Here is a 19,035-nt window from a genome sequence, read left to right on the forward strand (position 1 = left end):
GAGATGGGCAGAGGCAGGAGTACACAGAGATGGAGCAGCACCGCAGGCGGGGCCTGGGAGCGGTCAGAGGGGCTGGAGCAGACTCACGGCAGCGGCTGTCCTCATCAGAGCCATCCCCGCAGTCGTCTGCCCCATCACACACCCACAGCTTGGAGATGCAGCGGTGGTTGTTGCACTCGAACTGCACGGGGTAGCAGAACTTGTCTGGGAGAGGAGGAGAGGAGGGGTCAGAGCTAGGGCGAGGGGGGGGAAGGACACGGCAGCAGAGCACAGCCAGGCTGGGCCAGCTGGCCTCCAGGGCTGGAGCCCAGGGTGGTGCTGGGGCTACTGCGGCAGTGCCCACATGCCGTGCTGATGGGCACTGCAGCTGCAGGACGGGTGGGGGATTCACCCTTCTGGAGGGCTGGGGAGATTCCCCAGTTCCTGAGCACCATTTGGGGTTTGTTGAAGGAGGTTGGAACTAAAAACGTAACTCAAGCGAGCCGCAACTGGCCACCTTCAAAATGACCACGGACACTCGTGCATGTGCTGAGCAAAAAAATGCACAAGGACACGTGCATTGGACACAGTTAAAAGCCCAAGCTCATGGAATAGGACCACTGGGGGGGGAGGGGAAATCTGGAGTCTGGTCCTCGGCAAAGAGATGTCAGAGAGAGGAGAGAGTCCTGCCTTCCCTCCAGCACGCCTGTGCTTGTCACCCCACGCTACTGCCCCCAAGTCCCTTGCTCTCCCCACCCTGCCGCTCACTGCAGTGAGTCTCGTCTTCTCCATTCTCGCAGTCGTCCTCCTTGTCGCAGGTCCAAGTCATGGGGATGCACCTCCCGCTCGGGCAGGCGAAGTAATTGGCTGGACACTTGGGTTTCCTCCCGCCTGCTTTGTGAAGGAATCGTAAGGGTGGTGGCAGGGACATGTCCTGCCTCCTCCCAACCCACAGCTGCCCCACTCCGAAGCTCCGATTCCTCCCTCAAAGCCCCCTGTGATCGCACATCAACCAGCGCCCTGCAGCACCCTCCGTGCAGGAGCTGCGCAGGCAAAGGGTGACGGTCCCACTGCGCAAACAAAGCGTCCGCCGCCCACACAGACCCCCAAGGGGAGCACCCGGCCCGAGGGTCGGCGTGATGTCCCTGCTCTCCCCGGCCCACCCTGCTCTCCTCTCCCCGCTCTCACCCGGGCAGTTGCGCTCATCTGAGTAGTCTCCGCAGTCGTTTGCTCCATCGCACACCCAGCTCGGAGCGTAGCACAGCGAGGTGTGTTCGCACTTCTGGAACGTGGTGCCCTTCACCCCCAGCTTGAAATAGCTGCTGCAGTCCGTGGCGGCTGCAAGGAACCACACCAGAAGCCCCGGGTGACGGGTGCTGCTTGCCACCAGTAGAGCCCTTCGGTCCAGCTCCCATCGTGCGGCACGAGCCCTCACCCCACTGCTGACAGCCCTTCCCCCCCCCCCCCCCCCCAGGCAGCAGTGAGCTGACCCTGCCTTGCGTGTGGGACCACGTTAAACAGGAGGTGCCAAGCCCAGCGCGGGGGGCTGCAGTGATGGGCTGGGGCTGCTTCCAGCCAGTGGGCTAACCTGGGCTGGCCCCTGCCGGCGGGATGGCAGCCAGGGCCCTTCTCCCTCCCCAGTTCAGCAGAAGTCCCAAAGACTGAAACAAGGTGCAGGGGGGGCCCAGGCCCCTGCCCACCAGACACAGAGGGCAGGAGCATCTCCAGAGCTACAGCGGGGCAGAGCTGGGGAGGCAGCAGGGAACACGGGACAGCAGCTGGGGCACTCACTGCAGTTCATTTCATCTGAAGCATCCTCGCAATCGATGAACTGGTTACAGCGGCTCGAATTCCCAATGCAGCTCCCATCTCGGCAGCGAAACTCGGTAGCAGCGCAGCTGGTTTCTGCAAGGGGGAAGCCCCCGCAGCGGGTCAGGCTCGGCTGGGGGACCCAGTGTGTACAGCCACCCCACAGCCCCCAGTCGTGCTGTGGAATTGCATGCATGAATGTAGACCCGCTGCCCGGCACTGCTATGGACCGCCCGATCCTGTACCCCCAGCTCTTGTCCCCTCCTGGCTGAGGGGAGCCCGGGACCCTCCTCCGGCTCACGGACTCTGCCCGGCAGCCTGAGCTCATCTCCCGAGCTGGCCTGCCGCTGGCCGGCCTGGATGGGCTCTGGGAGGCTCCTGACCTCCCCCGCTGGTTCTGAACCACGCAGACAGGCTGATGCTGCCCTTGGGTGCCCTTTTCTCAGGAGCACGGGAGCAGTGAGGAACAGCAACACTGCGCCTCGCTATCGCCTTGCGTTGCTCCTGGGTGCCAAACCACGGCTCTCGGGAGGCCCTGGGTGCTGCACGGCTCTGCTCGGGAGTCCTTCCCAGCTGTCAGGGAGCGTGCTTTACAAAGCAGTCTGTGGCGTAAGCAGCACAAGTAGGATTTAGACCTTGACTCCCTGTTAAGCCCCAGCTCTGCTCTGATCCTGTCAAGCTGAAGGTAACTCCTTCCTGAAGCCTCTGTCCCTGTCCCAGACAGCTGACGGAGCCCTGGCAAGGGCTGGCTGGGAGCCAGACAGCCTGCTTACTGTTACACGGCACTTCGTCTGAGTTGTCCCCGCAGTCATCCACGCCATTGCACCAGTAGCGGCTGGCGATGCAGCGCCCGTTCATGCAGTGCAGGTAACCCTTCTTGCACTTGCGGCTGCCTGCGAGGGAGGAGGAGGAGGAAGAGGTGAGCGCGAGGGGAGGGCTGGCACCCCCGTGTGTCTCAGCTCCTCAGGGACCCTTCAGCAAGGGAAGAAACTACAGAGGCAGGGCTAGGAAGGAGGCTCCCTCGTGCTGTGCTGGCAGCATCGCAGGGTTAAGCTTGGTCTTTGCCCAGCAGAGACCCCTCGCAGCAGAGGAGCGAGGGTTGCTGTTAGAGGGAGGGTGCTGCAGCCCTCACTGCATCAGCTCAAGGTGTCCCACTCTCCAGCCTGCCCCCCAAAACTGGAAAAGGTGGGGAGTCCTTAAAGCCTGCCTGCGAACACCCAAGTGACACAAGAAGACACCCAGGAGTCGCGGCTCCCTTTGCCGAACAGAGCAGACGGCTCGAGCAGGGTGCCTGTGTGTGCTGGGGGGTGCGTGTGCGTGTTCGAGCAAAGCAGCAAGAGGAGGAACCTTACTGCAGTAGGACTGCTTCTCATCCGACTTGTCCTTGCAGTGGACCACGCCATCGCAGGTCCGACTGAAGTCAATGCAGTCGCCATTCCCACACTCAAACTCGTCGTGCACGTTGCAGGTGGAATTCAGGGCTGGGGAGGGCACGGGGAACGTCAGCTCTGCCAGGCTGAGACCGGCCTCTCCTCCCCTTCCCATCCCCATCAGCTCCCGCTTCCACCTCCCCTCCACCTTTGCAGGTGAAATCCTCCTGCAAGACGCGCTCGCCACGGCAGGAGCAGTTGACGTGTCCTTTGGGCGTGAGCAGGCAGAGATCCTGACAGCCGCCGTTGTTCACCCTGCACGGGGACAGCTCGCCTAGGAGAGACGGAGAGCAGTCACGCTGGGAACAGCCTCAGCCGTGCCTTCCCCTTGACCCCCCTGCTGGGGAGAGGAAAAGCAGGGGTTCCCCCCAGGGGCTCCAGACGGGGCGAGGGGGATGCCTGGGGTTGGGAGCATCCAGTCTCCAAGGAGATGCCCTGGGAAGAGCGTAAATGGGGCGTACCCTCTCTCTCCAGCCTGCACAGGGTCTGGGGACAGGCCGTGGCGCAAGGGTCCCTAAGGGGCAACGACAGCCAGGAAGGATGGTGGGGTGGGTTCCCCCTTCCCCTGGCCTGCGGCCAGGGTGGAAGATCAGCGCTGTTGGGCAGGGGGCTGAGCTGCCCGAGACGGGGGGCAGGGGTCTGGCAGAGGCAGGGGAGCAGGGGCCTGTGGTGCTGAGGCTGCGGGTGATGGGGAGCATCCTTACAGCTGTCGGTGTCGTTGGCCACGGCAATGATGCCCATGGGCTGCTGGGGGATGTCAACACGCAGCAGCTTCATGTCGGTGCCCACGTACTTGTTGGCTCGTTGCACAGCCCTGCGTACCCAGTCCGTCCAGAAGATGTAATCGCCGTAGACAGCCAGGCCAAAGGGGTGCACGGGCTCCGATTTCAGGATCACCTGCCGGACATTGGCAAACCGCAAGCATGGGAGAACCTGGCTGTGGGACGCAGCCCCAGCACCACCCCAAATGCTCACCCCCCCCCACGCCCCAGAACAGCTCTGCTTTCCTCTGACAACGCACCACCCCCTCGTTTCGACACTCGCCGCTCCCCACCCCCGCTGCTGGAGCCAGGTCTCGACTCACGTGGCGGTGGGAGCCATCGTATTCACAGCGTTCGATTTTGTCCAGCGTGGCATCAGAGAAGTAGATCTTCTCAGCCTTGTGGTCAATGGCCAGCCCATTGGGTGTCCGTATGTCCTGGTCAATGATGATGAGGACATTGGCACCAGAGAGGGTGGCACGCATGATGCTGGGGTGCTGCTCATTCCAGTTGGTCCAGAACATCAGGCTGGAAGGGGAGAGACATGCGATGCTTTTGCAGCCCCAGCTCTCTGCTCAGCCCACCCTTCTGCTGCTGTGGGGCTTCCGGGGACTTTGGGATGGGATGGGACATTGTCCCAGTATAAAAAGGGGTGGGAGGGGGATGAATGAGGCCACTGCAGCCAGCTGGGAAACACGGTACCCCGTGACACCAGCCGGCCAGAGAAGGGGACAGGGTTTCTGTCTTTGCTTTGGGATACTGAAGGATGTGGGGGGGGGGGGGGGAGGGCACTGCGCCTTTCCTCCCTGGGGTCCAGTACTCTGTGCTGGGAACCAGTGCTTCCTCCCCAGTGGAGAGGTGTCTGCCTGGATGCTGGCCCTGGAACCATGGGGACCCCCAGGCGGGCTGGCTGGACCAGCGATGGCCACTCACTTCTGGCACTCGTCCAGCACGAAGGCCCGGGGGTGATCGTCCCCCGACATGGTGATCACGGTCTCCCTCTCGAAAGCCCCCAGGCGGCTCTGGTCCACGGTGTGGCGGGTGATGGTGGAGGTGGTGTAGCTTGTCCAGTACAGCGTGTCCCAGCCGCGGTGGTACGCCAGCCCCTCCACCGAGCCCACATCTGCAGGAGTGGAGGACAGACAAGGGTCACATCCAGCCTGTGCTCCTGCAAGGCTGCCCGGCTCACTCCGCACGCCCTGCGCAGACCGTGACACTTGGACACAGCTTCTTGGGCAGCCTGAAGTTATTGTTTTTAATTACACCCCCCAAAAAATCCCTCAGAAGCCCCAGCCACTTGCCAACACTGCGCCAACGCAGCAGCACCTAAGGGGGCTCAGCAGAGCCCAGCTGATGCTGGGGCTGACAGGTGAGCTGAGACCCCAGGAGACTTTAGGGGCCTCCTGGGCAGACCTCTGCCACCCACCAGGTAACGACACTTCCCTGCAGTAAGGCTGAGTGATGCTCACCTACGATGAAACAAGGACTGGAACTTGGCTTTCAAGCTCATGCTCATCCCCTCCCCTGTGCTGGCTGGACCTCGCTCTGGGTCCCCCACCCCCACAGCAGCGGCGCTGGGAGGGGAAGGGTCTCCCTCTGCCAGGGGAGAGCTGAAGCCCAGAGGCACAAAGTGACAAGTTGAAGACTTGTGGCTGACCAGGAGACCTTCCCTCCAGCTCCCAGGCCAGGAACTCAAACTGTACACCCGTCCTTCCTCCCTCGTTAACGATCAGCAAAAGGTTTAATGAACCGGCTATGAGAGATGGGCCCTGCTGTCCTGATCTCAGTGATAACAGCTACCCCAAGTGCCAAATGTAAATACACTCATTAGCGAGCACATCTATAACCCTTGCTGGAGGTGCTCCCCAGTGACGCAGAGCAACAGACTTCTCAGCTGCTGCAGGAGCCAATAAACCCGACGAGTGCAAACCGAGGGCTGGAGGTGCAGACGGGGCGCGGAGCAGCAAGGTTTGCTCAGGCTCAACGGGTCTGTCTTGGAAGTCAAATGCAAACAGAGAGCAGATCCCAAGTTTGCTGCAGTGCCTTGTTTCTAGAGCAATGCATACCCATGTGCACGCCTGAGCCTCGTGATACGCTCTCCTTGCCAGGACGAGCTCTGCAGCCCGCTCCTGACACTTGCGTCCTCTACCACAGGCTGCTGCCTCTTGCAGAGGCTCCAACGGAAAGCTCACAGCTGAACCCTTCACAGCTGCCACTCAAAACGCCTCTCGAAAACACCCAAAAATGTTGATCGAGAAAAGGAATAAAAGCCCTTGGGTGAGGAAGGAGGGCGGTCAGGGAGAGGTGGTGGTGGAGAACAGAGAAGAGGGGTCTGAGGGCAGAAGCACAGGGGGGAAACCCTGCGACACTCACTCTCCACAATGGTCTTGCGCCCCGTGCCGTCGTCATTGATCTGCTGGATGTTGCCAAAGTGGATGTCGCTGTAGAATATGCGGTTGCTGCCCTTGGAGCCGTAGCGGTAGTCGAAGGCCAGGGCAATGACATTCTTCATGTGCTCCGCATCCTCGAAGGGCTTGATGGGTGCATTGAGGTTGTTCTCGTCGGACAGGTGGATGCTCTTGAGGATGGTGCGCTCTGAATACAGCAGGTAGCCATCGTAGTCCCGGCAGCTCACCCCGTCCTCAGACAGCATGCCGTGGGCGCAGGCGCACGTCCTCTGCCCGTTGCCCCGGAACAGGCAGAGCTGCTGGCAGCCCCCGTTGCTCTGGGCGCAGATGTTGGTGCCTGAGGAGGAAAGGGGGGATTGCTGGAGGGACTGGGCTCTGTGCGGAAGGATGCTGCCGCTCGGCTGCTTTTCACCCCTCCCCACTCCCAGAGGAAGCTGGAAAAGAAACGGGCTCAGCCCAGGGCACGGCACGGTTCTTTGACGAGGACACAGTGGCCCAGTTGTTTCCATCCCCCTCCTGCCCCTGCCTGCTGCGGGAGCCCAGCGCGGGTGGCTGTGGGTGCTCGGCAGCACGGCGCGAGGGGCTGACACCCCGCTCCTGCGCGCACCCTTCTGCCTGGCCCGGTTGAAGACTTTGATGTCCTTGAGCTGCACGCCGATCCCCGTCCGCAGGGACACCGACTCGGTGGCGTTGTCCTTGTTGCCTCTTTTGATGGAGCCATTCGCGTGAGTCCTAAGAAAGGACAGAGACACTCAGGAACTGACGGGGGGCCCACCCCAGCAGCACCCTGCGGCAGGACCCACCTCCGCCACCTTCCCCACAGCACCCACCAGCTCCCCCCACCCTCCCACACCACCGATGCCCGGGGCACCCCAGCAGCACCGGACCCCTCGGGCACTGTACCTGTCACTCCAGTAAATGTACTCCTCGAAGACTGACACTGAGAACATGTCCATGTTGTTGCTGGACAGGACAACCTCTCGGTTTTCACCCGTCTCCAGGTCGATCCGTTCAATCTTGTCTGTCCGGGCATCGCACCAGTAAAGCTTCCCATCCTGAGGGGATGAGAAAGCATCCCAGTCAGCCAGGGAGCAACGCGCCGGGCTGGCACCAAGGCACCCTCTGCACCTCCCACCGTGTCCGGCAGAAGGTCCCAGGGTTCACAGGATGACCACCCTGGACAACCCTCCCTGCACAGAGGGGGGCTCTGGGGAGCGAGCCATGTCCCCGGCGGCCCCACCGGGAGGGTCACGGCTGCAGGGACCCTTGGGACCGGCACACGTTCCCTGCCAGGCCCCAGCGCGGCACCATCCCCCAGCTGGTGGCTGTACCTCGTAGTCGACGGAGATCCCATTGGGCCAACTGATGCTGACGTTCACCAGCACCATCCGCTCGGTCCCGTCCAGGCGCGACCGTTCGATGCGGGGGTACTGCCCCCACTCCGTCCAGAACAGGTACCTGCAGGGGACAGCGGGGACGTGACCACGGGGCTGGCCAGAAGCAGCATCCTTGGGCATTTTGGCCATCGGAGCAGAGAAAAAAACCCTCGCTCCCTCATCCCTTTACACTGGGGCCCCAGTCCAGTCCCCCGGTGACCTGCCAGCCTCCTGGCCGCTGCGTGCTTGCAGACCGTGCTGCAGCTGGGGAAAGGGGTGCTCCGCTGCAGATGGATGCAGCCCCGAGACCAGCCTGTGTGCCAGGGACATAAGGTGTCCATCCCTCCTGGACCCAAACCACTCTTCTCTCCCTGTGGCTCCATCCAAAGCTGGAGCCGGTCTGGGCGGACTCCACTTGGATGTCCTGAGGTGTTGGCACTCACAAAGTCACAGGGAGCTCCCAGGAAGCTCAGCCCATCAGTGAAACCGTGTTAAACCCAACTGCTTTGGACACCAGGGGCTGGTCCCTTGGTGTGCCAGGAGACCTACAAGTTCTTCTCCACTGCGTGCAAACTGCACGGTTCTGCTGGGAGGGTGCCAGGGGTCTCTGCTGTGTGCCCACCCCGTCCCTGGGCAGCTTTGTGCGGTGTCTCACCCCTTCTCCGGATGGACCGTGATGGCCCGTGGCTTGTCCAGCCCCTGCGAGATGACCACGTAGCGGAAGGACCCGTTCAGCCTGGCCACCTCGATGACGTCAAAACCTTGGTCCGTCCAGTAGATGTTTCCTGCAGAGAGGGGATGGTGAACACCCACCCGAGCCCCGCTCTCCTGCTACCCACCCGCTCCTCCCTGCTCCGGAGCCCCGTCTCACCAGCAATCCAGTCCACGGCGATGCCCTCCACGCGGCCAATGCCATTGGTGACCACATCCTCCCGCCACGTCTGGTCCCGCTTGGCTCGGCTAATGGTGCTCAGACCCATGTCCACCCAGTAAATCGTGTCGTTCTCTGAGAGGGGCCAGGCAGGAGAGCAGGTGTCAGCGACCACCTCCAAGTCACCCCAAGGGTGGCACAGACCCGGGCTGAGCCGCCCCCCAGGGCCCTGGCGCGGGGACCCGAAACCCTCCCTCGCCCGGAGCTGCCAAGGGGAGATGCTCTACAGCAGAGCAGCGCCAGAGGAGGGTCCAGTGATGGTCCCGCTCGCATTCCCCCTCTGTGACCTCTCTGGCCCTGCTGTCCTGCTCCCAGCCCCCACATCACCTGCATGGAAGTCGATCCCCACGGCCAGGGAGGTCCCCGATACGGGCACGAGAGCATCTGACTTGTCGTTGGGGTCCAGGGGAATGCCACGGATCCCCTCATGGACCGAATACAGGAGGAAGGAGCCGACACCTGCGACACAGATGCGGGGGCAGTCAGATGCGTCACACAAACCACACACTGTCCCTTCAACAGAGAACCACAACTCACGGAAAACTGCAACAGCAGCTCCGTGGAGGAGTACAAGCCTGGCGGGGCTGGTGGGAGGGCTCGACCCTGCCGTGACAGCAGCACCACAAGTCTCTGGCCTAGACAGATGGTCCAGGACAGCAGAGGAGCAGGCAGGGCAGGGCTGAACTGAGTTGGCTGGACCTGCCGGCAGGCTCTGCGGCTGCCTGAAGCATCTCTGCACAGGCAGCTCCTACGCCCACCCCGAGGCTGACGCATGTGAGACGTGGGCTGGCAGCGCAAGCGGCAGCTCCGCAGGCAGCTGGGGAGGTGGCAGGGGAGGCAGTCCTGCCGGACACCGAGTGCCTGATATTGCTTGTGGCCAGGGGGTGACATGCTTGCGTGGGCAGCACGTGCCTGGTACGCTGCAAAGGCTACGCAGCACCGCGGTTTCTCACGGAGGGAGGGATGCCCCTGCTTCACTTGGGTCCCCATGCGAGGCAGGACTAACTGGGCTGAACATAAGGAGCAAACTTCTCGGTGAGCGGGACGGGATGGCTTTCGCTGCCACACCGGCTAGGGGAAGGAATGGCGAACCTCGTGGAAAGAGGGCAGGGAAGAACCCGCTCCAAACCCAGCACGGACACAGTCAGGGATGATGTTTTTGATGGCTGGGGCAGGAACCCACCAACAGCCACAAAGCCCTTCCCGGCTCTGCTCTGCGGAGGGGCTGCGCTCCGGCTGGCCCTGCCCAGACCTCCCTGGAGGCTGCGAGCCCCAGATCCAACATCTGACCTGCTCAGGGGGCCCTGACCCACAGCAGCGCAGGGGAGGCACGAGCAAGGCCCCTTTCCAGAGCCACCTCCGCTCCCGAGTGCTGGCAAAGCCTCTGCGCTGCATCTGGGTCAGGGCAGCGCTTGTTATTCAGTCCCTGCCCTGACCCAGATGGTGCAGCAGCTCTGCCAGCCCCCTCCAAAACCACCAAGAACATTTTGCACACAAACAGCCTTTCAGAGGCCCTGGCAGTGACCGGGGAGCAGGGGGGGGCTCTTCCCTCCCAAGGGAGATGGTGGCAAACCAGGACTAGGGATCTGCAGGGCAAATGCTGCCCAGCCCCGTTCCCGGTGATTGCGGTGTCAGCGACCCGGTTCTCCTGCCGACACCAAGGGTTTCACCTCTTCCTTGAGGGCTCCCACCGTGCAGTCCTGTTCACCTCCTCCCGCTAAACTCAGGGCTCGGTGCCCGCGCGTTGCCCCCGCACTCATTGCTGCCAGCCCCTCACGGGGACAGCCCATGTGAGGGTCTCGCTGCGGCCCAAGCTCACAGCGTCTTCTGAGCCCCCCAGCATCCCTCTGACCCTCAGCATCCCTCCGCAGCACTGCTGGGTGCAGGGCAGTCGGGAGGAGCCTGCACGCAGCCAGAGCGAGCAGCTACCAGCACCACGCCGGCACGCACGCCTTGCTCAGCCGCGCGGCACCACGCAATGCAGGCAGAGCTGCAGTATGCAGCACACACGGCTGGGGAAGGCTGAGGGGTAACAGGGGTGAGGGGACCGGGACAGGCACACTCACCTTCGCAGGACTGCTGCCCGCTCTTCAGGCTGTAGCCCGCGGTGCACATGCAGGACCGGGAGGTCTCGGAGGTGGGGAGACAGAGCTGTGAGCAGTCACCGTTGTTCAGGCTGCAGGGGTTGGTCCCGGTTGCTGCAGAGAAAAGAGGGAGTGAGGGGCAGCCGGGGCCAGGGCAGAGCCGTGGGGCAGCTGGGGGCCAGGGCAGAGCCGTGGGGCAGCCGGGGCCAGGGCAGAGCCGTGGGGCAGCCGGGGCCAGGGCAGAGCCGTGGGGCAGCCGGGGCCAGGGCAGAGCCGTGGGGCAGCTGGGGGCCAGGGCAGAGCCACTGGGGATGCGGCTGCCGGGGGAGAGGCGGCGGCAGCGGGGCCAGCGCCGCTCAGGGCAGCCACACAAGATGCCACGCTCTGCACCAGCTGGCAGGAGCCTGGTGTGAGGGCGAGGGCCAGGCTTGGGCCAGCAAGAAAGGATGGGGTCAGCCGGCCAACCGGCCACCATGGGCCAGCCGCTGGCCCCACTGGCACTGTGGCGGAGCCACCGTTTGGCCCTGCAGGGTCTGTGGCCCCGGGCCACGCGCTCACCTTGCTGGATGCTCTCGTCGTACACCTTCATGTGCATCACCAGCGTGGTGCTGTTGCGTAGCACTGTCACCTCCGACCCGTCCTCCTTGTTGCAGGTGCCCATCCTCTCGGAGGCCTGGTCAGCCCACCACAGCTTGTTGCCTGGGAGGAGAAGGCAGGAACATGCAGCAGCTTTCCCCCTCCCCTCCCGCCCCAGCAGCAAAGAGCGGTGGCTCCACACAGATTTACACGCGATGGCCTGGAAAAAGGAGTCTGAGCTCAGCCTTTGGTGGAGAAGCACCCCCTCCACAGCTGCTGGGGGTGGCAAGGAGCAGTCTGTGTTTGGGCAGGGCCGGGAGAAAGGGAAAGGGCTTCACGGAGCCCCCATCACCCTGCCAGCTCTCACCCATGATGGCCAGGGCGGTCGCCTTGCTCAGCTGACCCTTCACGGACTCGATCACCTCCAAGTTGCTGCCGTCCAGGTTGCATCTGTTGATGGTGCCGTTGCCGGAGCTGATCCAGTACAGCTTGCTCTCTGGGTAGTCGATGGCCAAGCCTGGAAAGCAAGGGACCGTCACTGAGGAGCACGCGGGGACCGTCACCGCCTGGGAGGTGGGATGGGACCGGCAGACGGGGTGACGGGCACACGAGGTCAGGGTGACCCAGCACAAGCCACCCACCAGCCCCCCAGGGAGGCAGGGCTGTCAGAGGGGGCCTGAGGCTCTGAGGGCCAGCAAGGCCGGGTGGTACTGGGGGCGCGGGGGGGGGGTGTCCGTACCAACAGGCCCTTTCTGGCCGGTGAAGAGGAGAGTGCGGTTGCTGCCGTCCATGTTGGCCACACTGATGTTGTCCCCATCTGTCCAGTACAGCTTCCTGCACCAGTAAGGGGACGCTGAGCACAGTGGCTCCAACAGCCCCATGGAGGTGGCCCGCAGGCTGCCCCCCCAGCCCCCCTGGGCTCCGCCAGCCCCCCCAGCCCCATGCTGGCCCCTCTTGCTGCACTGCCCAGGCAGCCCGCCGGCCTCCTCGCCCCCACCGCTGGCACCCGCGAGGGGGTCTGGTGTTTGCAAGCACTCGTGCAGCCCTGCCCAGCAAAGCCCTGTGCACACCGGGGCCGGCCCGCGCTCAGAGCCGTCCGCTCGTCTGCAGCCTGCTCTCCTTCACGTGCACGCGTGCGCGCGCGGAAACACAGCTTGCTGCTCTGCACGCGCCGGCAGACACACACACCTCCCGAGCTGAGGCCCCATCGCCTCTCACACACCTCCTACGCGCGCTGACACATTGGGAGAGCAACCTGTTCTCTCCTCCACCGCGCACGTGCTCCATCACCGTCACGCACGCAGGCACGCGTGCCTGCACGTGCACCTTCTCCTCCCTCGACGCTCCTGGCCTGACCCCGGCCCCGCTGGCACCGCGTGCCGCCACAGACTTACCCGTGGAGGGGGTGAACCACCAGGCAGTGAGGCTTGTCCAGCCCTTGGATCACGGCGTTCTTGAAGGAGCCGTCCAGCCGCGCCACGTTGATCTGCTTCTTGTTGGCGTCGTAGCTGGTCCAGAAGAGGTTTCTGGAAACCCAATCCACAGAGAGGCCGTGAGCGTTGGGCAGGTCTGGAAGGGAACGGAGAAGGGAGACTCGTTAGTTGAGAGAATGGGGCTGGGATGATGCTCAGAGGAAGAGGAAGGAAAGCCTCTAGTTATATATATATTTTTTATATATATATATATATACACATTTATTTTTATATATAAAGTGCTTATCACCATACTGATAAACGTTCTTTGGAACCGCTCTTGACCCACTCCGTGACCTGATGGGAACAGCCATGTGGGGCGATGCTCCTCCACACCCACCTGCAGAGACGACGGTCTCCACCCCAGTGCCATTGATGAAGGCTCTCTTGATGGTCTGGGTGCGCACATCAGACCAGTAAATGCGCTGCTCCAGGGCGTCGTAGTCCACCACCGTGACATTGTCAATGTCGGGCACCGTGAAGGAGATGATGTAGTTGTAGTAGGGGTTGTCAATGTCCACGCCCCGGATCTCCATCTGCCGCGCGTACAGCAGGAACTTCTTAAACTCTGGGGAGAAAGACAAGAGGGGCAGCTGTGGGACCTCTGCCTGGTCTGCAGAGCCGGCTCCGAAGCACCCGCGCATCCTCCCCACCCCAGGGTGGGATGACCTGGGCAGACCCCTACCATAGCAGGTCGTGTTGTCCTTGTCCAGCTTCATGAGGTGGGGGCAGGCACAGGACAACGTGCGGTTGTAGTTGATGAGGCAGAGGTGGGAACATGGCCCTTTGCCCCCATTGGCTTCACAGGGATTAGGAGCTGCAAAAGTGACAAGACTCAGCAACGCCCCTGTCGCAGGGGACACCAGAAGCCCCAGAGAGCTGCGGACCTCCCAGACCTTGCCCGCCCCTTGAGGAGCTCCGACCCATCAGCCTCGTCACCCCAGGACACCTCTTTGCTGGGTGGCCAGGGCCACCGCGGAGCCTCTGGCTCAGCAGGGGGTGGGAAGGGGCAGCCACGGCGGTGGGAGCGGCTCCCACACGATGCTCCAAGTGGGTGTAGGTACGCGCTAAGCGCCGGCACCATCTCCCCACTGTGCTCCCCCGTCTCATCCCACCAACTTCGCTTCCCCAGGCCTCACCCAGGGGCTGCCGGGACGGGTGATACACCTGCAGGTCGAACGGCTGCGTGTTGGTCCTCTGCACCACTGTCACATTGTGCCCTGTCCACTTGTTGGCCTTGGCCAGCGTGTTGGTGCGCCAGTCGGTCCAGTAGACCTCGCCCCCATACAGGGTGACAGCGAAGGGATGTGACAGGTACTCGTGTCCCCGCAGCACCTCGATGTGTCCCGTCCCATCGTACAGGGCTGAGTAGATGGCGTCCGACCTGCGCGCAGCAGGGACGAGGGGTGAGAGCGGCTCAGGGCTGGGCCAGGGGTACCAGGGGTCTTTAACCCACAGGGTGTAAGCAGCCAGCACCTCTGCTCTGCTTAATGCTGCGGAGGGGCGGCTGCTGATTTACACCAGGGATGACAGCGCCCACAGAGCAGTAAACACAGCGCGAAGGCTGGAACATGTTTGCAGGTGCAAACAGCCTCCACAGAGCAAGGCTCTGCGCCCAGCCCAGCAGTCAAACGGCAAAACCGCCCAGGAGCCGGGGGAAGGAGCCAGACCTGGGGGGGGATGGGGAGGGCAGGGGTCCAGGGAAACACGGGGCAGAGATGATGGGTGTCCTGGTCCTACCTGGCATCAATCCAGAGGATGCGCTTCTCCAGGTAGTCGACGGTGAGCCCGTTGGGCCAGCCCCCCGAGCCCGTCTCTTTGTGGATGGTGCGCCGGCCTGCGCCGCTCATGGAGGCGGCCTCGATGCGGGGCAGGCTGGCATCCCAGTCCGTCCAGAAGAGGATCCTGTGAGGGACAGCAAGTGGGGACGGTCAGCATGGGGACAGCAGGCTTTGCCTCCTGAATCAGCGGCGTGGTGTCTGCCCAGACAGGAGTTCGTTGCCTGGTCCCCCTGCAAGATCCCGAGGGTGCCACCGTGACCTGGTGACCCATGTACCCTCCTGCCTTACCCGTAGCGGGGGTCCAGGGCAATGGCACGGGGATGCTCGATGTCCCCAGCCAGCAGCGTGGTTCGCATGGTGCCGTCCAGCTTGGCCACCTCGATCTGGTCCAGGTTGCTCTCCACCCAGTAGATGTTGCCAGCGATCCAGTCCACGGCCAGCCCCTCGGGGGTGGCCAGCCCGTACTGTATCACCACCTCGAAACTGGTCAGAGCTGTGGGTCACAGCACCAGGAGGGCTCAGGCTGGTGGTCCTTCCCTGGCCCACCTGCCACCATTGCGTCCCAGTCCTGAACAGCTCCCACCCAGCGTGACTGGAGTCAATGGCGGGGGGACACTTCTTCCCCAAACGAAGCCTGAATCCCAAAGGGATCCCACGTCCATTGGTCCCAGCACCCAGCGCCGGGCTCTCGCTGTGGGGGCCCCCTCCCGTGGCTCTGCAGCACCGATGGGGAGGGGGCCCGGCTTTGTGCTCCCAGCTGCTGGGCTGCAATTGCCATTAGGAGAGTGCGGGGAATGCTAATTAACTCCTTCATAATGAGCGACTTCGGAGAGCAGAATGAGATCGCTACGGGGGCTGTGGACTCCGGCAGCTGCACCGTCGCTTGGCATCGCCAAGGCATCATTGCCGGCGTCTATCCCCGAACCACAACCCTGCTTCCCCACCCGTCTGGCCCCCGCCAGCTTGCGCCACAGCCCCGGGGCTACGCACCCCCATTCTCAAGCAGCTTTCCCCTGTAGATTTTGTCCTCCACCACATCGGTCCAGTACAGTGAGCTCTGGTTGAGGTGGAAGTCCAAGGCGATGGTGTTGCGCAGCCCGGGGACCAGGACGCTGTAGTCACCCCGGTGCAGGTCAATGCGGCGGATCTCGTGGCGGTTGGAGAATATGATGAATGGCTTGAAGGGGTCTGGGGAAAGCAGGGCAGGGTCAGAAGGTGGGCACGGGCAAGGCAGGGGGTCAGTGCCACCGGCTCCTGGGGTCAGCAGCTATGGGACCACCCACACCGCTGCACCGTAAAAGGCTGCTTGTGCCAGGTGGGGACAGCGAGGGGTCCACCAGCAGGCAGACCCCCCCAGGACCTGGCACAGTCATCTGCTCTGCCGCTGCCACCTTTGAGAGTGGGGGGAGGACAACCCACATCACAGGCAGCCAGGGTGACGCTGCCAGCCCCTGCAGCCCACCCGCACATACCCAGGCTGCGGCAGCTCTCGCCGTCGGGCTCCAGCATCCAGCCCTCGTAGCAGGAGCACTTGACGTTGTACTTGTCCTGCTCGCACTTCTGGCTGCACTTGAGGTGCTTGGCACAGTAGCTTTGGATCTGGCACGTCTTGTTGTCGGAGCCCAGCTCCATCCCCAGGGGACAGGAGCAGATAATGCCCTCGCCAGGGGCCACGGTGCAGTTATGGCTGCAGCCGCCGTTGTTCAGGGAGCACTGGTCTGTGGAGAGAGGATGCGCTCGTCAGGTCCTCGTCCCGCTGCCGGCCGGGGGAGACCCGCCGTCCTGGCACCCAGCTCCGCACTCACCGCAGAGCTCGCCCTCATCAGAGCCGTCCCCGCAGTCATCAGAGCCGTCACAGAGCTTCTCGGGGGGGAGGCAGATGGAGGTGTTGTTGGCGCAGGTGTGGGAGGGAGGTTTGCACACCAGGGACTCGCAGTTCTCCTCATCCGAGTTGTCCTCGCAGTCACTGTCGCCGTCGCAGACCCAGGCCTTGCTGATGCAGCGGGCTGCCGAGGGGGGAGTGAGGAGGGGGCAGATTAGACACACAGGAGATGTTATTTCGGGCGCTTGGGGTCCTGACTGCCCCAGAGCTGGTGTACCTCCACCGCTGTCCCCATCCCCACCGAGCCGAGGTGGGTCCCAGCCCCTTCTCCAGGTCAGAGGGGGCAGGGGGAGCAGTTCCCCACTCCCCCGCTCTCACCTGAGTCCTTGCAGCCAAACTTGACGTTGGGGTCACAGACATGGGTGACGCCCTCGCAGTTCTTCTCGTCACTGGAGTCCATGCAGTCCGTGTCGCCGTCGCAGCGCCAGCGCATGGGGATGCAGAGTCCATCCAGCCGGCACTGGAACTCATCCGTGTGGCAGCCCCCGGGTGGGCGCGTGGCTGGGGGGGGGCACAAGCACCCACTCACTGCCTTTGCCCTGAGGAGCTGGGAACTAGGGGGGGTCAGGGGGTGGGAGGTGGACTGGGGACTCAGCCTGCCAGGGAAAGGGCTGGGGGCACCCAGAGGTGCAGGAGAGGGGTATTTGGAGACTCAGGGTGCGCAGAGGGGGCTGCACAATTCCCTGCCTGGAAAGGTGGTGGTGGTGGCGGAGGGGGCTCTGCTTGGGGGTGCTTTCAGGTCTCCAGGCAGGATGGCAGCAGAGCTGATGCCCAGGAGGGTCCATCTGCCACCCCCTCCCTCCCTCCTGGGGCAGGACCCGGGTCCTGGCAGGGGAGGACACTGGGCAGCAGCACAGGGGCAGCCTGGCCCCGCCGCAGCCTGGGGCTCACCCTGGTTGGTGCAGTTGGCGTGAGTCTCGTCGCTGTAGTCCCCGCAGTCATTGTCCCCGTCGCACGTCCAGTGCACCGGGATGCAGCGCCCGCTGTTGCACTTGAACTGGTTGCTGGAGCAGGAGTGGCTGCAGCCCGCCTCGTCACTGTTGTCCCCACAGTCGTTGTCTGGGGAGGGAAGGGGAGCGGGAGGGGGCTCAGAGAGCGCCCAGCCGGCCGGTGGGAGAGCTGGCAGCGGCACGGCAGGAGGGAGGAAGGCAGAGACCCCCCGCCAGAGGAGGCAGCTGGGGGAAGCGGGGAACAACGGGGACTGGATGGACCACACTGGCAGACAGGACACGGGGTGACAGGCAGCCCCTCGGTGCTGGCCGCAGGACCCCCGCCAGAGCGGCCAGGCCGAACGGAGAGCCCCTGCCCCTCTCGCCCCCCCAACACACTTGCCAGGCGCAGCCACAGCACCAGCAGCCGCACAAAGAAAATGAAACACAGAAACTGCATAGATCAGCCATGTACCTGGGGAGGCTGGGAGGGCACCCAGCGCCAAGGGGGCCGCTCCACTGCAGCGGGAGCGGAGTTGGGGGGGTGGTGCACTCCTTTATGGGGCGCATCCTTGGGGAGGTGGGCTGGTACGGCCAATTGGGGGGTGTCAGCTTGCCTGGAGGAAACCCCATTGCCCACTGATGGGCAGGGGGAGCTTCAGTCTGACGGTACCAGGACACTGGCAATGCAGCCCCTCCGCCTGCCGGTGCAGGGCACCGGCTGGAACCACCACAGGGCTCTGCTCTGCTGCGGATGCCCCACCTGAGCTTGGGAAGGGGCCTTTGCCTCCCGGTGCCTCTGTCTCCCCCTCTGTCTCCCCCTGCGTAGGGGAGCTCATGACGGGCACAGGGGTGATGGCACTGATGGGCACAGGGATGATGGCACTGATGGGCACAGGGGTGATGGCACTGATGGGCTCAGGGATGATGGCACTGATGGGCTCAGGGATGATGGCACTGATGGGCTCAGGGATGATGGCACTGATGGGCACAGGGGTGATGGCACTGATGGGCTCAGGGATGATGGCACTGATGGGCACAGGGATGATGGTACTGATGGGCTCAGGGGTGATGGCACTGATGGGCACAGGGATGATGGCACTGATGCGCACAGGGATGATGGCACTGATGGGCACAGGGATGATGGCACTGATGGGCTCAGGGGTGATGGCACTGATGGGCTCAGGGATGGTATCACTGAAGGGCTCAGGGGTGATGGCACTGATGGGCTCAGGGATGATATCACTGAAGGGCACAGGGATGATGGCACTGATGGGCTCAGGGGTGATGGCACTGATGGCTGCCACGTAACTTCACCAGCAGCCCGGCTGCTGCAGCTGCAGACCCTGATCTCTGTGGGCTCCTACCAACTTCCCGAGCAACTCCGCTCGGTGAGCCAGGAGGGACGGCTGCTTCGCTCCCTGGCACATCCCTCCCGCTGCTGGGGCGCAGGGGGCATTGCCAGAGTGCACGGGGGGCATTGCCAGAGAGCGTGGCATTGCTGCAGAGCATGGGGGGCATTGCCAGTGTCTGGAGAAGCAGCCCACGGAGCTTGCAGAGCTCTGGAGGGGGCAGGTTTGGGGGTTGCGTGGGGGGCCAGGTTTGGGGTCTGGTGCA

General features: G+C 63.5%; 1 protein-coding gene across 5 annotated transcripts in view; it reads right to left on the reverse strand.

Annotated features, from left to right (window-relative positions):
• The window catches only part of LRP1 (LDL receptor related protein 1), an 88,851-nt gene that overhangs the window by 17,433 nt on the left and 52,383 nt on the right, over nucleotides 1-19,035 (reverse strand). For 3 of the 5 annotated variants that reach the window (XM_040618384.1, XM_040618381.1, XM_040618386.1), the window contains 32 exons: nucleotides 17,381-17,548; nucleotides 16,808-16,990; nucleotides 16,413-16,613; nucleotides 16,080-16,325; nucleotides 15,598-15,795; nucleotides 14,896-15,100; nucleotides 14,567-14,731; nucleotides 13,966-14,210; nucleotides 13,512-13,643; nucleotides 13,167-13,394; nucleotides 12,749-12,923; nucleotides 12,094-12,188; nucleotides 11,722-11,871; nucleotides 11,337-11,477; nucleotides 10,761-10,892; nucleotides 9,022-9,153; nucleotides 8,635-8,769; nucleotides 8,419-8,548; nucleotides 7,719-7,845; nucleotides 7,291-7,442; nucleotides 6,995-7,119; nucleotides 6,353-6,724; nucleotides 4,913-5,102; nucleotides 4,303-4,507; nucleotides 3,923-4,115; nucleotides 3,367-3,492; nucleotides 3,141-3,269; nucleotides 2,562-2,681; nucleotides 1,771-1,884; nucleotides 1,168-1,317; nucleotides 736-870; nucleotides 88-204 (listed from right to left, as the gene is read on the reverse strand). In XM_040618384.1, the coding sequence (XP_040474318.1) occupies nucleotides 88-204; nucleotides 736-870; nucleotides 1,168-1,317; nucleotides 1,771-1,884; nucleotides 2,562-2,681; nucleotides 3,141-3,269; nucleotides 3,367-3,492; nucleotides 3,923-4,115; nucleotides 4,303-4,507; nucleotides 4,913-5,102; nucleotides 6,353-6,724; nucleotides 6,995-7,119; nucleotides 7,291-7,442; nucleotides 7,719-7,845; nucleotides 8,419-8,548; nucleotides 8,635-8,769; nucleotides 9,022-9,153; nucleotides 10,761-10,892; nucleotides 11,337-11,477; nucleotides 11,722-11,871; nucleotides 12,094-12,188; nucleotides 12,749-12,923; nucleotides 13,167-13,394; nucleotides 13,512-13,643; nucleotides 13,966-14,210; nucleotides 14,567-14,731; nucleotides 14,896-15,100; nucleotides 15,598-15,795; nucleotides 16,080-16,325; nucleotides 16,413-16,613; nucleotides 16,808-16,990; nucleotides 17,381-17,548 (5,316 nt within the window). The remainder of the gene's footprint in view (nucleotides 1-87; nucleotides 205-735; nucleotides 871-1,167; nucleotides 1,318-1,770; nucleotides 1,885-2,561; nucleotides 2,682-3,140; nucleotides 3,270-3,366; nucleotides 3,493-3,922; nucleotides 4,116-4,302; nucleotides 4,508-4,912; nucleotides 5,103-6,352; nucleotides 6,725-6,994; nucleotides 7,120-7,290; nucleotides 7,443-7,718; nucleotides 7,846-8,418; nucleotides 8,549-8,634; nucleotides 8,770-9,021; nucleotides 9,154-10,760; nucleotides 10,893-11,336; nucleotides 11,478-11,721; nucleotides 11,872-12,093; nucleotides 12,189-12,748; nucleotides 12,924-13,166; nucleotides 13,395-13,511; nucleotides 13,644-13,965; nucleotides 14,211-14,566; nucleotides 14,732-14,895; nucleotides 15,101-15,597; nucleotides 15,796-16,079; nucleotides 16,326-16,412; nucleotides 16,614-16,807; nucleotides 16,991-17,380; nucleotides 17,549-19,035) is intronic. The other 2 variants (XM_040618385.1, XM_040618383.1) reach the window with 1 other exon arrangement.

This window comes from Falco naumanni, chromosome 20 (assembly GCF_017639655.2).
Source record: "Falco naumanni isolate bFalNau1 chromosome 20, bFalNau1.pat, whole genome shotgun sequence".
NCBI classification, from domain to species: Eukaryota; Metazoa; Chordata; class Aves; order Falconiformes; family Falconidae; genus Falco; species Falco naumanni.